We start from the raw sequence: 23,092 nt of genomic DNA on the forward strand, positions 1-23,092 counted from the left end.
TCCATAGCCAACCTACATTATAAATTTAAAGAATCGCACGTTATCAAATAAACTATCGTGTAACGTTACGGTTGTTAGCACAGTTGACTACATTTTAAAAATTTCAATTCAATGTCTTAATATAAAAACATAGATATTAAGCTGGCTTTGAAATTTGGTGAATTTTGCCGCTTCGCTGTGATAACGTCACAAAGTGGCAATCATAACCTAACTAAAAGTACTTCTATGAAATGCCATATTTATTTTCCCTGCTATCGCAGTAGGCTCACAGTTTTAATTTTGTGTTTTCCTGGCACTGCATAGTTCGTAGAATACGAAAACGCAGGTCTGTCATTTCTGTAAGACTTATTGAATTACTTTTAGTAGGATACTAGAAATGATTCAAGGATTACAGGAATAAACAATAAATTTTTTATATTTGTTTACAACAATGTTTCGAAAACATTAAATCGTGAACTTCTGAAAACAAATTAACCTTATTTGTGTTATAAAGTATTGATTTTTTATTCTTATCAAAAAGTCATTACAATATCATGAAATAGCTCGTGACTAAAAATATGTAAACAACAATGTCGATATTTCACAAAAATGGTGGAATGTCACATGATACCTGCTATATCAAATAAATATTTAAAAATATTATGACAACTGCTTTTAACAAGCCCTATTATCTTATATCCTATGAAAATCATATGGATCATTAAACACTCAAATAAAAACGCATGCATGATTGTTTCTACGACTGCGAAGTTAATTGAGTTTATTATTTTTTTATTTTATTTTCAATCAAATAGGAATGTCGGTTGAGGTAAAAAAACATCAAATTTTACAGAACTACTCACGTAAGGCAAGTAACGCAATGCGCATGGGTGAATTTGAATTTAGTAAGGCTAAATTTAGACACCACCCTATATTTTCGAGACAAATAACGGCAATACTGGGAAATGACGGAAAAAAACAAATAGATATTTGTTCGAACTATTCGATGTCACGGAATGTAGTGCACGCATTGCTAATGAGCACTCATGAAAATCAATATTCCTTACTAATGTTTATTCTATAAAGTACTGTTTCTACAGTGTAGGTCTAACTTTCAACAACTTTGTTTGTCGATTTTGAAGGATGTTTTCTCTATACAAGTTCTGATGCTTTGCATTTTTGGTAATTTAAGTAACTTAGAAAAAACTTCTACATATTTTAATGTTTACTAAAATATTTTATGGGTTGCTTTTAAAAGCGTTGCAGGCTCATGATTATCACATTTTTTTTTTTTTTCAATTAGAGTGGGCCATGGAATTATTTTTCATATCTTTGATCACAAGTGACATTTTGTCAACATAAATCATTTTGTACTAGGTGGGAACAACGAGAACACAAATCTTATTTCTTTTTAATTTAACACCAAACTTGGCATTTGTCGGAGCTCGGTGTGCCAACATTCTACAGTGACTTGCATGGCTGCCAACTAAGGCTGTCCGAATAACTAAATTTATTTTGTTGACTTTTTAAAATCAGGGTGTTAAATTTCCTCAATAAAAAATAGTACAAAAAACTTTTTTAGAAGGTCAATGTCACACTCGTGGCGTAGCTAACGTCCAACAATAATTTGAGGTTAAATGGAATGAGAGCAGGAGTTTGACAATGACAGAAGCACGATGTTAGCTGCGCCATACGTTATTTTGGGAATTGACATTCTTATAAGTGGAACTAAGCCTCGTTTGAGAAGAAAGTTTGCCTAAAAAATCGTCTCTACTTTGTGTGAATTACGAAAGTAAGCTTCAACCATGAAGGACTTGACTTCCACTGTGAAAACAATTGCGGTTTCCCAAAATGGCGTAACTTTTAGCCGCATAATACGCTTGTACTTTTCAAGTTTGCAGTTTAATCAAAGACATGAAAATATTTCCATGGTCAACACAAATCCCAAAAGTTTTAATCAGCTTGTAGTTGTCTTTACGGAACGAAAACCCTAATATTGCGGTATTTAAAATCAGAAAAGGATGTCCTACAATTTCGTCCGTAATAATGCTTGTGGTTGTTTTAACTTCCCATTGCTAGATATTGATTACATTAATCGCTTTAAATTCTCAGCGATAAATGAATAACGTGAGTGGGTTTAGTGATTTCTGTAAACACAATCTCGGCTTGACTGCTTTTATTACTACATAGAGTCCGAAGGAAATTGCATTTCCTATGTACTTTCTTGCGTCAATCCTATGTCATTTAGAAAAGCAACATAAACTGAAGGGACCGGTTTCAGCTTGTAGAACTGTCATAAATCTCATACAATACCCTTAGAGATAAAACATTTCCAAAACCCAGTTCCTCGCCAACTCTCTCGATAACCTTTTCAATAAACTACACAAAAGGGCTTTTCATTGTAATAACTACAACGTGACACATCTACACATCGGACGAGTTAGACAACCTATTCAACACACAGATAATGTCATACCTTTAGCGAAGCCCGATGCCAGGCCTGGAAAACTCCGAGAACAAGAAATGAAACAAAACCAAAACAAACAAAGCGAAAAGGTCGGAATTAGTCAAGCGTCCGCGTTAAACAGATTAGCGAAAACGAAAATTAATCGGAAAGAACCCAACAAAACCCAACACCGCGGTTCTTACCTGTGCGGTTGCGAACCCAACTGTTGGTCATTCCCGGCCGTTCCAGATCGGAGCGAACTCAAAGAGGTGGTGCGTGTTTCGGGTGAACTATGCACTTTGGGCCTAAGGACGGGGGAACCAGGGATTTTGAAGTGGCTGTTGGTAGGACTGACGCGCGTCGGCGTTGACTGCTGCCCTATCGGGTTCTTCCGCTTGAGGATCGGCGTCAAAAACGCCGGCAAGTTATCCGAGCGGAAGAACCCGCCGGGGAAGCGGCGCTCGGTCTTTTGAATGGGACTGACGCGGGGGATCTCGAACTCGCTTCTGGACTTGAGCACGCCGTCGTTCGATTGTTTCGGTTTCACCGCATTGTCTAGACTTAACCGATTGTTGTCCAGCAGCAAGTCGGACTCGTTTGTTTGCGCGTTCAGCTCGATGAGGCTCGTCGAGGAGGATTTTTGGAGCTCGTTGAATTTTTGCGAGAATAAATCGGTGCGGACGTCGAGAGACTCATCTGGCGTTTTGTAGTCGTCCGTGCTCGACCCGCTAACGTTGCTCAATTGTTTCTGATAGCCATCTGGTGTGTAGTATCGTGACGTATCGTCATCGTTTTGCGGATCTAACGAACCGTTTTCCGGCGATTTCGCCGGAGTGAATTGGAGTTCGGGAGATAGGACAGCCGAGGGGCTGCCGAACGCATCCTCGTGGATGATTGTGTTGGGAATTCGAATGCGATTGGGAAAGGTGTTAACTCGAATAAAATTTGAGGTGTTGAGGAGGGAATTACCATTTTGTTTCCTGATTTGTCTGTGTGATAGGGCCCTACATAAACAGAGATTAAGTATGGCATGCATGACCCCAACATAAATATGTACATTACTTCCATTAACTATAGATAAATAAGTATCCCCAATTTTTACCCGGGAAATAACAGCGATTCTAACCTGATATGTCCAGAATCCCCGGAACTGGATTGTCTGCTGTGAGTATGGGAATGGATGCTGCTATATCCGGAAGCTTTGGATAATTGGCTGGTATTTGACGAGTTCCGTGAGTGGCCAGTTTCGCAAACCACTTCCTCGTGCTCCTGTGAAGGCTGCTGTGTTTGATCCGTTCCGCCGTCCACCGCAACTGTTACCGGAACACTATTTTCTGCCAGAGTGTGACCAATCACCAATTCTGAAACACCATACGCCATGTCGAGTACTTTATTATCTACATAATTTGCATCTAATATGACACTATTTTCTCCACACAGAGATCGGAATCTAGCAACGTCCGACAACATTATTCACCACGGGTAGTTTTGCCATTTGAACAATACTCACTTGGACCATAAATTAACGGTCATATAAGAAAAAACACATACTATGTCATATTCAAAAGATATGTCCCAGTTTGTGGGTGCCGTGCCAAGAAATGTGAATAATCGATATCTTTCTAGGTTTTTATGTTATCAGAAGTCGTTCGCGAATGGATATATTGAGGGCACAAATGTACTCGTTTTTCTAAATTTCTACCAAAAAATAGCTTATTGAAATTTGCTCATCGAGACACGGTGTTATACTACAACAGACGTAAATAAAAAATGAACAAGCAAGCCAAAGATCAAATAAACAAACATTGAGGGTTGTCAGATTCATCCTCAACGATTTTTAAGTTTCTTGTGGAAGCATAATACATATAAAGAAAGAGTCATAAAATTGTTTATATAAACCACGTGTCAGGAAATTCACTTATTTAGGCTTCTGAATGTTTTTAATCGAGTATTAGATTATAAACACACTTCTTAACTTCTCACTCGAGAATGTTAACAGTTCATTAATGCCACTATCTTAAACGTTGATATCCTCGCGGACTTGAAAAACGGATGGGTTTTAATATTTTCTTACAGGTTTAATAATTTTCTCGCGGCTTGAATTTGAACATTTATTCTCGAGGGCCCCGCTTTCGGGAGCAGCGTTTCCGATATCAGCTTATTGTGCTTTTTATTGTATTTATTTTTGTATGTGTGTGAGGGTTGATAGAGTGTGGCGAAATTAAATGTTGCTTGCTTCATTTCTCTCTACTACTCAATTGAAATAAGAACACAAGATTGCGTGGCGTTACCGCAGGAATGTTTAACGAGAACGCTCAATTTCCGCCGTCGGTGAATCAGGTCGTCTAGTTGGTGGTGTCTCCTTTGCGGATGCAAGTAAACCTCAGAAATGCGGAACATAAACCAGCGATAATAACGTACTACAGTAAACGGAAAGGAAAAACAAACGAAACATGTTGCACACAAGAAAAATAAATAGTTATTTCAACAGCTCTCTATCACCTTGTTTCGGAAACAAAAAAGACAAAATGTTATTATAAAGCTCACATTTTTCGTTGCTTTTAATAAAAAAAATCAAAAACGAGCTTTCCCCCCTTGAATTTCATGAAACGCACTCGTGCACTAAATGAACTTATTACTGCATAAACGCGTTGTGAATTACCTGCTTCTTCATGCGTTGTTATTTGCTCATAGGGCTCGCATTGGATTTAGGGGTGGTCATACATGACTACGGCATGAATTTTTATACAACCCGATTTACGGTTAAAATTACGAGATTAATTTTTACGAAATTGGCCAGCTAGAATTACGTCTGAGGTGCGATTTTGTTTCTCGATCGAAGTGATAAATTATCACTTGCCATAGATGTTATTGCGTAGCTTTTAAATGCAAAAGTTTGCACTTATTCTTTGCATATAAGCTTATTAAATGCTCAAAAGTTTACAATTACGTTAATTTTAAGAATTTATAACTCAGAATTACGATTTTGAACTTCTATTTTGACATAAATTTCGAGGTTATGTCTCCAAAATGTATCACTTCACTCAGAGTTATCGAGAAAATATCACTCCATGAAGACTTGATTTCGTGACAGATCTCACTGAGCAAAAAAAAAATAAAAAGAGCGATAACAACACAGGGAAAAAAATTGGTCTAAAGAGTTTAGACAGTACTTCCCTCGCTGTCGGAAACTTGACGACTGCATGCCTATTGTGTTTTTTTTTTCTCATTACATTTTTGTAGTGGGAATTTAAAAAAAAATTGTGATGACGTCATCAACATTTTTGCAAGGACACGTATATCAGTTGGGATAGATGTAGTGTAATACTAAGAATAAAATTATTGTATTCCCAAATTTTCGGGAAAATGAATCGGGTCGTTTTGAATATTGATTTCTTATAATCAATAAAATAACGAAACAATTTACTCAGGTATACGGCGCCTTTTTTTGAACCACCTCTTAAGAAAATCTAAAAAATATGAATGGAATGATAAATCACAAGTACAAACTCATCATATTTTTTGCATTTTAGATAGGATTTATTCAGCAAAATTTAAGGGTGACGTCATCAATTTTTTTAGGAGGGATGAACAAATACATTTTGAACAAAAGTTTACCATGCTTATAATAACTTTAAAATATTCCTAAGATTTCAAAGCATTCGGTTTTGTAATTCCTGATTAAATCGATAAAATAAATTCACGCCTTCATTAATTTTTTTGAGTCACCCTGCATATGCAAATCCAAAAATATGAATGGAATGATAAATCACAAGTACAGACTCATCATATTTTGTACAATTTAGATACGATTTATTCGGCAAACTTTTGAGCTGACGTCATCAGTTTTTTGTAGAAGATAACCAAATATAATTTGACTAAAAATTTATTATGCTCTTTATAACCTTAAAACATCTGCAAGATTTCAAAGCATTTGGTTTTGTAGTTCCTGATTAAATCAATAAAATAAATTTACGCATTCATTAATTTTTTTGAGTCATCCTGTATATGCAAATCGAAAAAATTTGAATGGAATGATAAATCACAAGAAGAGACTCACCATATTTTGTACATTTTAGATAGGATTTATTCAGCAAAATTTTGTGGTGACGTCATAAATTTTTTAGGGGGGACGACCAAATACATTTTGATCAAAAATTTACCATGCTTATGATAATTTTAAAATATCTTCAAGATTTCGAAGCATTCGGTTTTGTAGTTCCTGAGTAAATCAGTAAAATAAATTTACGCTTTCATTTATTTTCTTGAATCACCCTGTATATGCAAATCCAAAAAATATGAATAGAGTGATAGATCACAAGTACAGACTGATCATATTTTGTACATTTTAGATATGATTTATTCGGCAAATTTTCGAGCTGACGTCATCAAGTTTTTGGAGGGGATAAGCAAATACATTTTGACTAAACATTTATTATGCTCTTTATAACCTTAAAACATCTGCAAGATGTCAGAGCATTCCGTTTTGTAGTTCCTGATTAAATCAATAAAATATATTTACGCATTCATTAATTTTTTTGAGTCACTCTGTATATGCAAATCCAAAAAATATGAATGGAATGATAAATGACAAGTACAGACTCATCATATTTTGTAGATTTTAGATATGATTTATTCGGCAAACTTTCGAGCTGACGTCATCAAGTTTTTGGAGGGGATAAGCAAATATATTTTGACTAAACATTTATTATGCTCTTTATGACCTTAAAACATCTGCAAGATTTCAGAGCATTCCGTTTTGTAGTTCCTGATTAAATCAATAAAATATATTTACGCATTCATTAATTTTTTTGAGTCACCCTGTATATGCAAATCCAAAAAATATGAATGGAGTGATAAATTACAAGTACAGACTCATCATATTTTTACAGTTTAGATAGGATTTATTCGGCAAACTTTCGAGCTGACGTCATCAATTTTTTGGAGGGGATAAGCAAATATTTTTTGACTAAACATTTATTATGCTCTTTATAACCTTAAAACATCTGCAACATTTCAAAGCATTCGGTTTTGTAGTTCCTGAGTAAATCAATAAAATAAATTTACGCCTTCATTAATTTTTTTGAGTCACCCTGTATATGCAAATCCAAAAAATATGAATGGAGTGATAGATCGCAAGTACAGACTCATCATATTTTGTACATTTTAGATATGATTTATTCGGCAAACTTTTGAGCTGACGTCATCAAGTTTTTGGAGGGGATAAGCAAATATTTTTTGACTAAAGATTTATGATGCTCTTTATAGCCTTAAAACATCTGCAACATTTCAAAGCATTGGCTTTTGCAGATTCAAAATTAGAATGCAAAATGTTGTTTTATAATTTTGATTTTTTTTTCCAAAAATCTGGACGTTTCGGGTGAAAACTCAATTCGGAGTTGTAAACTACATGTGTAGGACTATGTTATTTTATACAATTTAAAACCCATTTACTATGTACAATTTGGAAGTGACGTCATCGCATTAGTGGTGGGGATGATTAGACAAATTTTGGTTAGCGTTTTACCATCTACATGATATTCCTAATATAAGTACAAAATTTCACAACAATCGGTCCAGTACTTTCGGAGATTATCTGTCTAATAAAAATCCGGGACGGCAGACAGGCGGACAGACGGACGGACAGACAGACGGAAATGGCAGACCTATTTCTTCGTCTTCTAGGGGTCATGAGAGATCGAGAAAACGTAAAAGTAGAAAGTCGGCCGATGGACTCGATTACAATACTTCCTTTGCTGACGCTCGGGAAGTAAAAATGATGCAATTTTGTGAAAATCTGGATGACTATAGTAAAAAATCAAGACGGATTAATAAATCACAAGTATAGGAGTAAGTAATTTTATAAAATTTAAAAGGCGTTTACTAAACAAATTGAAGGGATGTCGTCAAATTGTTGTGGGGACCGTTGGCTAATTTTGGTTAGCGTTTTACCATCTACAACTACATGGTATTGCTAATATACACAAAAGATTTGACAATAATCGGTTCAGTAGTTTCGGAGATTTTATCTGTCTAATCAAATTGGCACAGACAGACATCAGGGAAAGTTTCAGATGAAATATGTGAATCTTTAAAAAACGCAACAGACCATCAAACACAGTATTGGTAAGAAGGGAAATTTTGAAATATGCGGGAAAGATAAGAATATTCAACAGAAAATTAAAACAGAGTTTGTAGCGTTTTACTGGATTTAAAGACAGAATCGTTTCACCATCTACATGATATTCCTAATGTAAATACAAAATTTGACAACAATCGGCCCAGTACTTTCGCAGATTATCTGTATAATAAAAACCCGGGACGGCAGACGGACAGACAGACAAACGGAAACGGGCGACCTACTTCTTCGTACTCTGGGGGTCATGAAGGTCGAGACAACGTAAAAGTAGAGAGTCAGCCGACGGACTCGATTACAAAAAAAATAAGATAAGAGTACGAAACAAGTAATATAAATTTGAAGCTGACGCAGGCAGAAAAATTGTATGCGAATATTTTGAGGCGAAAACAAGTTACACAAAGTAAGGGAGACAAAGAAACGGACGTCAGTCACCAGAAATAGACAATAAAACAACCGTAGGAGAATAATCAAAGGTTAGGTTGGAAATACAAGAAAAAAAAAGACAATCAAAAACATATCACCGGACAAAATAATCACTTTACCAGTGTATCTAAAAATATTACAGACGAATACGTGGAAACAATAGCGAAATTCAGAGGAGAAAACAAAGAAAAACAAAATGAATTCAGGAAGTGGGCGAAAGAAAAAAGTGCAGCTTACGTAGCTCGAGGACGAAACGATAAGTCATTGACTGAAAATGTTTCTTTCGTAGAAAAGCAACAAAAGAATAAAGGATAATTTCAACAAAGGAGGAAAAAAATAAAGAATAATTTCTTTGGCAAAGAAATAAGTAATATTTAATTGACGGTTATTTGCTATCAAATGCTTACAATCTGGTGTCAGTAATAACAACAATGAAGGTAGGGTACATACGAACATAATTCATCTCGATTGTAGTTTCTGATAGCACTAACAGTACAAGCGACACATGTCAAGACTGCAAACGTTCTTTAGACGAATGACATGCAAAAAGTCACAAATTACCGACTACAGTAACCTTACATGTAAATAAGGCGACTTTTGACTTAAGTGAGACAGTTTATGGGCTGATGAAACGGATGATCACCATAACTAGGAAAATTACTGAAGTCGTCCCAAGCTATAATATGCATATTAGGTCCGACGTGCAAAATTAATTGATTGTAAAAACCACATATATTTACGTCATGGTAGTCCAGAGTTCGCCATTTTGCAAAACATGAAACAACAGAAATGTATGGTTATAGAAGCGTGAATGTTTACCCTTATAACCTCGAAGACGTCTGTCAATCCAACAATTAATGTATAATTATTTATTTTACACGAGACGCCAATGATGTCGGCATAATTAATGCAAATCTTTTATGTTAAGTGATACATGGAGCTCAATTTCACCGTTCTTGTATGACACCAATGACAAGTAACTAATTTAAACGATTATTCTCTTCATAAATCTTCTAACTAACTAAGATTTACTTACTTTTCTCTCGTCAGACGATACAACAGATTAGTCAAAAATAACTATTACTTTTGTTTACACAATAAAACTCTGTTTTCCGATGTGTACATAACAATGAATTCTTCAACATTAAGCTGTCAGTCAGCTTAGTGAATTACCTAACACAATTTGTGGTTATTCAAGTCACGCCAATCAATGACGAGACAGCCCAAAGCGGTCCCAAACCGAATTCTACGGCCAATAAAACAATAAAAATGACTTCATCTTATCAGGTCAAGTGCAACGGATAAATATGCACAAACAGTACGAGTTATTAAGGCATTGCGTCATCGTTTCAACAAATCAGTCTTGTTTACCGTTCAAGCCGAGATTTTTTCCATACCTGACGACAAAAGCGCCGGCCTTTTCTTGGGTAAACTTCCGAATCCCGAACTGCCACTAGCTATGGACCCTCCCAAAGACTCGCTCGAAAATTCGTCCGTCCTGGGCTCGGTCGTCACGTCTTCGGAAGCAATGGATTTGTGTTTCAAAGAAGGAGACGGTCTGCAAAGGAATTTCTGATAAATAGGTGTATTTGAAGCGTACTCGAGATTCGATCGTTGGGTATTTAAAGGAATGCAAAATACAGTTTTGTGTTACAAGTTAGATTTATGCACTGCTTAGTTGTGAAATATCCGCTCTTCGAGAATTACATTTTTTTTTTCTAGCTATAGGGATTCTTGAACATACCTATCACATGTAGTAGACCAATTTACTGTATGTTTATGCATACAATAAACACACTCGTGGTATAACTGCATTTTTTGAAATTGTACAAAACAAATAACTCGTTATTGCAAATATTTATTTTCCTAGTGTTAACTATATTACGCTCAATTTGTTAAATACGTACCTAGAGAAATTGCAACCTATTCACAAAATAAATTGCAAATTCAGCCTAATATGCAGGGTGGTTCTAACAACTTTTACTAAATTTATACCATATTTAATTTATGGACACACTGTATATGAATTATGAAAACTTAATATATTTTATTTTTAAACGTCGTTCAACTGTTGATTGCGTGCACTAGGATCACTTTCATCTGCGCAGTTTTTTTTTTTTTACTCTAACCTATTATACGAATTCATGAGTTTTCTAAGAAGTCACTCCCAAGAGAAAAGAATGTGAACCAAAGCATCTGTGTGTGAAGCCAGACAATAAAATAGTTTTAGTACAACTAACATCTTCAAAACAGAAAACTTTATTCTAACCTTTTTCGTGGGCGAGAAAGACAATTTCCTCATTTTTTCATGAGTTTGGGTCAACTAATATTTTCATTTCATTCGACTAACGTTTATAACCTTTAGTTACCAAATAGGGATTTCTATTGTGTTCTCAACTATCTCTATTATAAATACATTTCCAAGAAATAATAAATAACTGGAAACATGTTTATATTTTTTTCAAGACTACGTCCAAGAATTCATATTTAGCTTCCAATTAGCATTGTCAGTACATTTTGAGTAGTGTGGACTCTACAATCGAAATAATAATCTAAACTAAGAAAGAAACAAATTTTGTCAAAAGTCTGTCACTACGTAATTTCATTCTATAGAGTGATTACAAAAGATCGTACGACAAATTATTATTACTAGCTATATATCTACATTTCAACAAGAGATGTTCAAACTGGCCGCGATTTTGCTGCAAGCACATTCTTACATTAAGGAAAGTTAGGTTATGACTGACATTTGTGACAAGCGAAGAGGCGGCAAAATTCGCGAAATTTCAAAATCACTTTATGTATAATCTTTGATAATATCATATAATTTGATTCAATGATTTTTGAAATTCTTGAACCCTCTGGATTTCTTACGAGATTCACTGGATCTGTGGTACATTTTTTAATTACCTGCTACTTTTAAAGAATAAAAACACATGTAGTTACTTATGAAGAATGTTTGGGATTTTAAAATTATTTTCGAACTAAATGCTTTGCACACCAGTATTAATGGAATTTATTACAAATTATTTGAACTCTATGGAATTCACTATCCATCAGGAATCTCTCGATGTTGTGTTACCTCTCTATTTATTAGATTACTGTAACTTCCAAAACTATTTTAGTTTTATCGGAAACTGTGGGCATAACTTTGGAATAATTCAAAATTTATCGAATTTGATGCACAGTTGCGGAGAAATGATTTTTGTATAAAATTTTACCGGCACAAAAAACTCGAATGTTGTCCAGACAAAGTTAGTTTTGTCACTTTTTCAAAAAAGGAGTGAATTTAGAAAAATATTCTCAATTAAAAACAAAATTAAACGAATTTTTATTTAAATTCAGGATTGGGGTTACGGAGAATAGTTGGTGAATTCTAATCGATAAAGTAGGTAGAAAGTATAAAACGTAATCCAATCAGTTTGCAAACAATTGAATGAAAGAGAAAGACGAAGAAAAAAAATGTTAGTCGCTGTAGAACCACGTAGAATGACTAGAGTTTAGAAGTTAAACACACAAAATATCACAAAAACTCCATCATTGCAGGAAAAGCACTCAAGTCGTGACGGTTATGTGACAACTGAGGTGGATAAGTTGTGAATTTCGGTCATTTCATAGCGCATTAAAAATGTTAAGTTAGAACGGCAGCACGACTTTTAAGGCGCGCACCAAATTAATCTTCGCCAAGAAGCTAAAAACAATGGCGTTGGTGTAAGTACACTTTTACGAATTGTTGTGTCAAAAACGTTAGAGGTAAAGAAAGATAGACAGAAATAATATTTTTGGCGGCGCTGAGATCGAATGTTTATGCTGAGTATTGATGAGTAATAAATCTCAGATTATTAAAGCTCTAGAAAGTACTTCAGCTTTATGACTCGACCTTTTGTACAAAGCAATAAATAACACTAAATATCACGAGGAGAATTTCTGTTCGTCACTTTTCTATTTTAGTGACTACAAAAATTGAAATGATTGTAGAAATTGCAAACAATACAGGGTGATTTACGAGTAGTAATGCGCCAAACCAAGTTGAAGGGGAATAAATGACACAGCGGTGAATAATTATTAATTATCCTTATTTGAGTCACCGAACAAATGCCAGAGCAACAGGTACTAGTCAATCATGGAATACTGTACGGAATAAAACTTCATCCCTATCATTTAACGATTAACTCTTTGCGAACTTTTTAAAGAACAACGAAATCTTAATTAGAATTTGGTTGGTTGGTTAGAAATGTTACTTTTCAAACTTTTTTTTTGTATTTTCTAGCGTTTCCGGTACCCAATGGGCCTAAAATAAAAATACCAAGGAAACCATCAAATTTCCGCTAGAAATCTTATTTTCGTCCAATTTTATGAGCACTGAAGTATATTTCTACTTGTTTTGACGATTCTAATCGTCATGACGCACTTGCGATATGCAGAATCGACGATATCAAGGTAACCGTCAAATTCTAGCTAGAAATTTTATTTTTGTCGAATTTTATGAGCCCTGACAGATGGACGAAAACGGAAGACCACTTTTTTCGTACTCTAGAGGTCATCAAACATCGAGAAAACATGAAACTGGTACGTTACCCTTAGTATAGGTACTTCCTCAGCTTACGTCCGGGAAGTAAAAGAGAAAAATCGAAAAACTGAGAATCAAAAAAAGGAGAGATATTGACAAATTGTGAACTCGAGAAATCGAGAAATTGAAAAATCGAAAAAATGAGGAATCCAACAATCGAAAAATCCAAAAATCCAAAAATCATTCAATTGAAGAAACGAAAAATTGAGAATTCGAAAAACCAAGGTGGAAATTCTAGAAATCAAAAATTTAGGTAATTGTGAAATTAAGAAATCGAGAAACTGAAAAACCGAAGAATCGAGAAATTGAACAATCGAAGCATGCAAAATCAGCAATTTGGAAAATTGAAAAATTCGGAAATCAAGAAATTGAGAAATCGAGATATTGAGAAAACTAAAATTGGAGAACTCCAACAATTGAAACATCGAAAAACCGAAAAAACGAAAAATTTGAATTTCGAAAAATGGAAAATTCGAAAAATCAAAAAACCAAAAATTCGAAAAATCTAAAAATTGAAAATCACGAATTTAAGAAATTGGAAAATTAAAAAAGTCGAGAAATTGAACAAAATAAGAAAATTAAGAAACAGAAATTGGGACATCGACAAATTGAGAAACCGAGAAATTGAGAAATTGTGGAACTGCAAAAATTGAAACATTGAAAAAAACGAAAAATGGAAAGATTGAAAAAACTAAAAATCGATAACCAAGAAATTGAAAACTCGAAAAATCGATAACCAAGAAATTGAGAACTCGAGAAATCGAAAAATCGAAGAACCGAGAAATTGAACAATTGAAATATGCATAATCAGAAATTTGGGAAATTGAGAATACGTCCTACAATTGGAAAACTCCAAAAATTGAAACATTGCAAAATGAGAAAACTAAAAATTCGAAAAATCTACAAATTGAAAATTCGAAAAATCAAAATGGAAATTCAAAAATTGAAAAATCAAGACATGAAGAAATTGCGAAATTGAGAAATTAAACGATCGATATATGCAAAATCAGAAATCGGGAAACTGAGAAATCAAGCAATTGAGAACTCGGAAAAGTGAAAAATCAAAAAATTGAGAATTCGAAAAAAAATCAAAATGGAAATTCGAAAAATCGAAATATAAAATTTGAAAAATCGAATAACCGAGAAATTCAACAAACGTAATTATGCAAAGACATAAATTTGGGAAATTGAGAAATTGAGAACTCCAGAAATTGAGAATACTAAAAGTGGAGGACTCCAAAAATTGAAACATCGAAAAATGAAATTACCAAAAATTAGAAAAATCTAAAAATCGAAAATCACAAATTTGAGAAATAGGAAAATGAAAAAAAATTGAAAATTCCAAAAATTGAGAAATCGGAAAGTTTAGAATTCGAATAATAATCAAAACGGAAATTCGAAAAATGGAAAAATCAAAAAATGAAGATTTTGCGAAATTGAGATTTAAAAAAATAAAAAAAACTGAAAATTCGAAAATTCGAATCGAGAAATTGAACAATCGAAATAAGCAAAATCATAAAAATTGGGAAATTGAGAAACGAGAAAACTAAAATAGGAGAATGCCAAAAATTGAAACATCGAAAAACCGAAAAAACGAAAAATTAGGATTGCGAAAAATGGAAAATTCGAAAAATCAAAAAATCAAAAATTCGAAAAGCCTAAAAATTGAAAATCACGAATTTAAGAAATTGGAAAATTAAAAAAATCGAAAAAGCGAAAAATCAAAAAATGAAGAAATTGCGAAATTGAACAATCGAAATATGTAAAATCAGAAATTTAAGAAACAGAAATAGAGACATCGAGAAATTGAGAAACCGAGAAATTGTAGAACTGCACAAATTGAAACATTGAAAAAAACGAAAAATTGGGAATTCGAAAAATGGAAAGTTTGAAAAAACTATAAATCGATAACCAAGAAATTGAGAACTCGAAAAATTGAAAAATCAAAAATGAAGAAATTGCGAAATCGAGAAATGGAACAATTGTGAATTCGAAAAATAAAAAAAAATTAAAACTCGAAAAATCAAAGAACCGAGAAATTGAACAATTGAAATACGCAAAATCAGAAATTTGGGAAATTGAGAAACTTGGGAAATCGAGAAATTGAGAATACGTGCTAAAATTGGAAAACTCCAAAAATTGAAACATTGTAAAGTGAGAAAACTAAAAATTCGAAAAATCTACAAATTGAAAATTCGGAAAATCAAAATGGAAATTCGAAAAATCGAAAAATCAAGACATGAAGGAATTGCGAAATTGAGAAATTAAACGATCGATATATGCAAAATCAGAAATCGGGAAACTGAGAAATGAGGAAATCGAGAAATTGAAGAACTGCAAAAATTGAAACATTGAAAAACCGAAAAAACGAAAAATCAAAAAGGCAAAATTTCGAAAAAACTAAAAATCGACAAGCAAGAAATTGAGAACTCGGAAAATTGAAAAATCAAAAAATTGAGAATTCAAAAATTCAAAATGGAAATTCGAAAAATCGAAAAATAAAAAACAAAATTCGAAAAATCGAATAACTGAGAAATTCAACAATCGTAATTATGCAAAAACAGAAATTTGGGAAATTGAGAATAGTAAAATTGGAGAACTCCAAATATTGAAACATTGAAAAACCTAAAAACTGAAAAACCGGGAATTCTAAAAAAGGAAAGTTTGAAAAGCCAAAAATGCGAAAATTCGAAAAAATTAAAAATTGATAATCAAGAAATTGAGAACTCGGAAAATCGAAATATCAAAAATTTGAAAATTCGAAAAATCAAAACACTTGAAAAAACGAAAAGTTGAAAATTCAAAAAATAAAAATGGAAATTCGAGAAATCGATAAATCAAAAAATGAAGAAACTGCGAAATTGGGAAATGGAGAAATGGAGAAATTGAACAATCGAATAAGCAAAATCAGCAAGTTGGGAAATTAAGCAATTGGAAAATCGAGAAATTCAGAAAACTAAAATTGGAGAACTCCAAAATTTCAAACATGGAAAAAAAACAAATTGAAAATTCGATAAATCGAGAAATCCAAAAATCAAATAATTGAAAAGACGAAAATTTGAAAATTCTAAAAACCAAAACAGAAATTCGAAAAATGGAGAAATCAAAAAATGAAGAATTTGCGAAATTGAGAAATTGAACAATCGAAATATGTAAAATCAGAAATTTGGGGAATTGAGAAATTGGGAAATCGAGAAATTGAAAAATCGAGAAATTGAGAAAACTAAAATCGGAGAACTGCAACAGTTGAAACATCGAAAAACCTAAAAAACGAATAATGGGAAGTTCGAAAAATCAAAAAAGGGAAAATTCGAAAAAAATTAAAAATCGATAATCACGAAATTGAGAACTCGGAAAATTGAAAAATCAAACAATTGGAACAACCAAAAGTTGAGAACTCCAAACCTTAAAATGGGAATTCGAAACATCTAAAAATTAAAAAATAACGAAATTGCGAAATGGAGAACTCGAAAAATGAAAAAAACTGAAAATTCGAAAAATCGAATCGAGAAATTGAATACTCGATATATGCAAAATCGGAAATTTGGGAAATTGAGAAAACTAAAATTGGAGAATTTCAAAAATTGAAACATCGAAAAACCGAAAAAACCAAAAATTGGGAATTCGAAAAATGGAAAGTTCGAAAAATCAAAAAAGCAAAAATTCGAAAAAACTGAAAATCGATAATCAAGAAATTGAGAACTCGGAAAATTGAAAAATCAAAAAATTGAAAATTCGAAAAACCGAGAATTCGAAAATTCAAACAATTGAAAAAACGAAAAGTTGAGAATTCGAAAAATCAAAAAATGAAGATTTTGCGAAATGGAGAATCCAAAAAATAAAAAAAACTGAAAATTCGAAAAGTCGAATCGAGAAATTGAACAATCGAAATAAGTGAAATCATAAAAATTTGGGAAATTGAGAAATTGAGAAAAGAGAAAACTAAAATTGGAGAAAGCCAAAAATTGAAATATCGACAAAAACCAAAAAAAACGAAAAATTGGCCATTCGAAAAATGGAAAATTCGAAAAATCAAAAAGGCGAAAATTCGAAGCAACTAAAAATCGAAAATCAAGAAATTGAGAACTCGGAAAATGGAAAAATTTGATAAATTAAAAATTCTAAACATCAACAGACCGAAAAATCGGGAATTGAGAACTCGAAAAATGGAAAGATGGAGAATCAAACAAGTGAGTTTCTTCATTACAAAATTTTGTGACGACATCATTAACATTTTTGGATAGACACAATATACATTAATAATATCAGTACTGTATTGCCAAAATTTTCGGAAAAAAAGGGGTGAGTGGTTAATCAATACAATAAATGGCCTATTCATTGATTTTTTTAAGTCCCTTACATATTTTGCACATTTCAGAGATTTATTAGGCAAAGTTTTGAGATGACGTCATCAATTTTTTGGGAGAGAATACAAGAATAAATTTTGATTAACGATTACGATAAACTTAAAAGGTTTCGGAGCATTCGGTTTTGCAGTTTCAAATTTAAATTGCAAAATGTTGTAATACAAATTTGATTTTTTCCAAAAATCTGTATATTTAGGGTGAAAACTCAACACGGATTTTTATTTTATAAAATAAAAAAGATAATAATTTATTTAGGTTTGACGACTTCAAGTTATTGTCTTCCTTATGTGTTGTTTCCACAGAGTCGTTTGATCCACTATTTTTTTAATTAAGCTTCTCTCTGTTTAGCTTGAGTAGCACAATCTGCCTACCTTACTACTCTTTTTCTGATAAATTTTACAATCATTAGACATGAGAATTTTTTTTGTGGCTTTTTAGTTGCTAAGATTTATAAAAATACAAGTACCACCCACGCCCAGTGATTCATCAAATGGAATGAAATTTTTGAGGCCTCTTAGGCTCACTAGCCAACTCTATTTTTTTTAGTACATGTATTTCAAAAACACCCTAAATAAATAAATGCCTTTACGACCCTTTGTAAATGTATGTATAGTCGAAATCTTACATTAAAGAGTATATCACCCGCTAGCAGAAATCTCGGATTATTAAAGCTACAAATTACTTCAGCTTTCTGACTCGACCTTTACAATAGAAGGCAAGAACACTAAATATCACGAGGAAGATTTCTGTTCGTCACCTTTCCGCTTTAACAACCCCAAAAATTGAAAACATCCTACGAAACACTAACAATAAAGTTGAAAGCTTACACTTTAAAGAGTATATCACCCGATAGCATATGCATGGCAATGGAAAACTTGAGCATGCTGTTGTCCTGGCGATGCCTCGCGTCATATCCCTCCAGCAGAGCTTTCTTGTGCATTAGCCCGGCCCCCGCAAATTCCGCCAGGTTGAGGTCTACAAAGCCCAACTTCGTGAAGGAGCGCCCTCCTTTGCATTCTTTCCTCACGGATATCCTCAGGACGCAGCGTTCCAGGACACCAGTTGAAGCGTTCGCTAACATCTTACAAGGGAAGGAGAAGTTTGCACCCCATTTCACCTTGTGGTCGCGCACTTCCTCTCTGCAACAATAAAGCAACGATGGTCACCGTGCAAACGGAAAGTTCGTTCCAGAGACGAGGAGTTCGCTCAATTGCGTTTGGGTTCGACCCGATTTTATCGGAAAGTCGGATGTGTTATTCATGCGAATAACATCTGGAAAATGAGATGAGGCGTTTAAATGGCGGAAAACTGTTTACATCTTCGGAGATTTTAATGAAAAAGTTGTTTATCCAACGGAGCACTCCTCAATAATATTGGAACGATTGCGGTTTTGGGCGAGCGGGAAACGTAACGAATTTAGAATTTGTTGATTTTCTTACGCACAAGCTGGAAGTTCGCAGACAATTTAATTTTGTTCTTTTTGCGCGAATTTAAGAAACATTCATCATTTCAAATTTAATAAAGGGTGCGATGAGAATTATTTGTACGAAGCTTAATTTTTTTCTGAAGAAAAACGCGTTTCTTGGTTAGACTTTCCTTCCCAATTTACGAAGCTTCGAACTACATATACTATAAATGGGACTACCAATCTTGTAGCACGTCGTTGAAAAGCTTTTAAGAAAAGTACGTAGTCTATTTATTTATATGTAATTTAAAAAAAATTAAAAACCCTCTATATTGCAAACTATAAGCATAATTTTTATTAGATTTCATCAATGCAGCTGCACTTCGTATGCGTTTTAACACCCAATAATATTTATATTGGCCAAGGATCAACGCTTACAAATATTACGTTAATAATCCAGTTTCCACAACAAAGTTATATCGGGCAGACTTTTTAAGGACTTTTGGTGCTATAAATCATATGTTGTTCGTGACTTTTAGAAAGTTCAGTTCGTTTCTGACTCCTATTTGTTTATTCAAATACGAATCGCACCTCAGGGTTGTGTTCTCAGTCTTTTACTTTTGTTGTATTTATTAAGTGATTATTACCTCACTCGATAAAACTTTATTAAAGTGTAAAAAAAATGTAAAAATAAACTCAATTACTCTACTGAGGATTTGATGTTGATGTCCACGATCATAATAAATGTGTTAGTGTTAATTTATTACGTGTGTTTCCGTTCCCATGAAACAATCACTGGACGTAGTAATTATCCTCAAGAATAATTTCTTGCACACTTTATGTGTATTAATTTTTGTAATGTAACAACACTTAATAACTTGCAGTAAACAGCAAAAGTTATTTCTACATAAAAATCGATAGTTCAGTTTTTAGTTTAGTTTATGAGTTGTAATAAAGTAACGATTGCAACGAGTGCAATAAAGCAGCTTTTTGACACAAAAATTGTGGGTTATATAACGTTCCACAGTTTCTAGACGTGTAACTGCCATGGAATTTTTATTAAGTTTCTACGGCATCTTTTTTTACCTAATGACACTGAATGGCGTCTGGTTCGGTTTCGCCCAATACTAAATACATTGAAAACATCGTCGTAGTTTCCGGAATTGCATTTTTAAAATACTGAAATCTCCAACCAAGTCAGAATCTAAGTAAACCTGCATTCTGCTACCGCATCACAGCTCGTTTAATGCCGATTTCTCGTTTCAATAGATTTTGAATTTTCGCGAGTTATTTACCTCAGTCGTGGATTTTTTAATATTATAAATAGTATCAAAAGAAAGCTGACACTTTTCCCCAGGGGACCTCCTATCTCAGAATGCAAAAAACTTCAGCACTTCGTCAAAAAATGCATCAATGTGCCGGTTAAAATGTGATGTAAAAGTTGTTCAACTTTATTTTTTTTTTTTTAAACTCCATACTAGATATGAATATAAATATGGAGGTCCCCTGGACTGAAGTTTGTTAATTCGAAATATAATTTTTTTAAAGCGATATATCTCATATTTTTAAAATGCAACTCCGGAAACCGCGACGATGTTTTCAATGTATTTAGTATAGGGCTAAACCGAACCAGACGCCAGCCTTAAGTGATTGTTAATAAGGTAGAAATTATACATTTTGCATTTTTTTAAATCTTTTTCAATATATTGTGTCAAATTACAATATATTGAAAAAGATTTAAAACTGGAAATGGCAAGTAATAGCACCTATGCTGTTAAAAAAAAATCAGGTAAAATAGTAAATTTTGACAAGATGTTGTAAAATTCTTCGTCTGACCTTATCTTAGGAAGTACTAGCCCCGCCCGCCCGCCCTCCCTCTATTTTCTTAGAAGGTAAGTCATTTGCCAAAATCAACTTCATCTTAGCAAGTACGAGTCCCGCCCACCCGCCCTCTATTTTCTTTAATGATATGTGATTTGCCAAAATCAATCTTATCTTAAAAAGTACTACTAATATATGTATTATATATATATTAATCACCCATACTCCGCCACTACCTTTAATTCGAACGCATTATGTTACGGAAACACACTCTATTAACTTAACAACAATTGCTTAAAAGTATGTATGATAAAGCGCAAGGCTGCGCCTGTTTCTAGTGAGTTTTCCGATGAACATTATTTTAGCAAGGACATGTATGTCAAATCCGACACGTGCAGTGAAATTTTAATAATAAAACACTGGAATAGTAACAAAATATAATAGTCAGATAATAGCAGTAACACTGCAAAAAACTAAAACCCCATGCAATATTTGAACTTGAGAAATGTTCGCCTCCAAACGCGAAGATTAAATGCCAGTGTAACGAATAACCTTGTACGAACTCCGCATATACTGGTAAAAACGACGTACAATTTTGATTTTTTTTTTTAAGAAAATTTGGATGCCTTGGGAAAATTTGAAGACTGATTCATAAAGAGTAAGTACAGTTCCAATCCAGTAGTTTCGGAAATTATCTATTTATAGTTTTGGAAATTTCACTCTACCCTATAAAATTTTAGTGGCAGTAACGAGACGGACAGTAGTACAATAGTAAGAGATATTTACAGCTCAAAGTTGTCGCGTGCCGGTAATCCCCAAATGTTACAAAGCAGAATAATCCAGGTTTGGACAGGGACCATCGTTACTCAGGAACGAAAATGACCATTATTTTATGAGTACAACTGCCTGCTAAATGTTCTACAAATTCGGATGAACTGGTGTGAGCCATAAATATTTCTTACCATGGTACTACTGTCCGTCCCGTTTTGTCAATAAAATTTGATAGGGTAGAATGAAATTTCCAAAACTATAATAAAAATCTAGGCATACGGCAGATAGGTGGAAACGGGAACCTGTTTTGCCATAATTTAGGGGCTATGAAATGTCGAAACGTTAAACTTACTGTTCCTATTCTAGCATAAATAATTGAAATATTTATTCACTTTGACTAGTAAATTTCAAATCAACACAATGCACAGACTATTTTTCCAAAAAATTACCTACCTCCTTTCCAAATTTTTCATTAACAACAAATCATTGAAATTTGGATCATATGTAAGAAAAATTATTTCTCCTTAAATTTTTTTAAGAAAATTGATGTAAACATATTTAAAATGATGGTTAACTGACGTTGAAAAATCCAGAACCTCTATGGTGTAAAGTTCAAGCTCAGATTCGAACTTGTAAGCCGAAAATCGCGCCAGTTCGAATGTGGTATGTTTTTTTTATTTTTTCACTGCTATTGCTATTATTGGAATCGACATACGTGCCCTTTCTGAAATAATGTTGATCGGAACATTTTCAAAATAGAAAACTCACTAGAAATACAGGCATAGCCTTGCTCAATTTCAACACATTCATATTTTTATAGAGAAATTGTTCATCCGTTTGCTATGACGGGTGAGCCAATACAAACAAGTTAATACAGTGTCCTGTCGTAAGATATTGCGTTCGAATCATAAGACAGTGGCGGAGTAGGGATGATTAAAGTCTGATACATTAATGTATTCAGAAAAACAAACTCTACTAAAATCTCTAAAAAATATATAGAATGTAATTTAAAAAAGTTGGATGTGGTAGACAAACACAAAAAAATTGGTCGCAACAGAACTTCTCTTGCTCCTGAAGTAAAATGAAACACAAAAAAAACACCCAATCAGATTTAGGAATTTAACTCGTTACTATGGAAATTTGCAATTTAACACCTTTTAAATTTAACAAG

The 23,092-nt window shown here is 33.3% G+C and overlaps 1 protein-coding gene across 2 annotated transcripts in view; it reads right to left on the bottom strand.

Moving 5' to 3' along the window:
- The window catches only part of LOC135128548 (uncharacterized), a 110,804-nt gene that overhangs the window by 21,010 nt on the left and 66,702 nt on the right, over positions 1 to 23,092 (bottom strand). The window contains exons 3-6 of one of the 2 annotated variants that reach the window (XM_064055419.1): positions 18,752 to 19,063; positions 10,385 to 10,545; positions 3,552 to 3,786; positions 2,629 to 3,429 (exon numbers count right to left, since the gene is read on the bottom strand). In XM_064055419.1, the coding sequence (XP_063911489.1) occupies positions 2,629 to 3,429; positions 3,552 to 3,786; positions 10,385 to 10,545; positions 18,752 to 19,063 (1,509 nt within the window). The remainder of the gene's footprint in view (positions 1 to 2,628; positions 3,430 to 3,551; positions 3,787 to 10,384; positions 10,546 to 18,751; positions 19,064 to 23,092) is intronic. The other variant, XM_064055420.1, reaches the window with a different exon arrangement.

This window comes from Zophobas morio, unplaced genomic scaffold, assembly GCF_036711695.1.
Source record: "Zophobas morio isolate AGI-343-1 ecotype UQ-CSIRO unplaced genomic scaffold, CSIRO_AGI_Zmor_V1 ptg000014l, whole genome shotgun sequence".
NCBI classification, from domain to species: Eukaryota; Metazoa; Arthropoda; class Insecta; order Coleoptera; family Tenebrionidae; genus Zophobas; species Zophobas morio.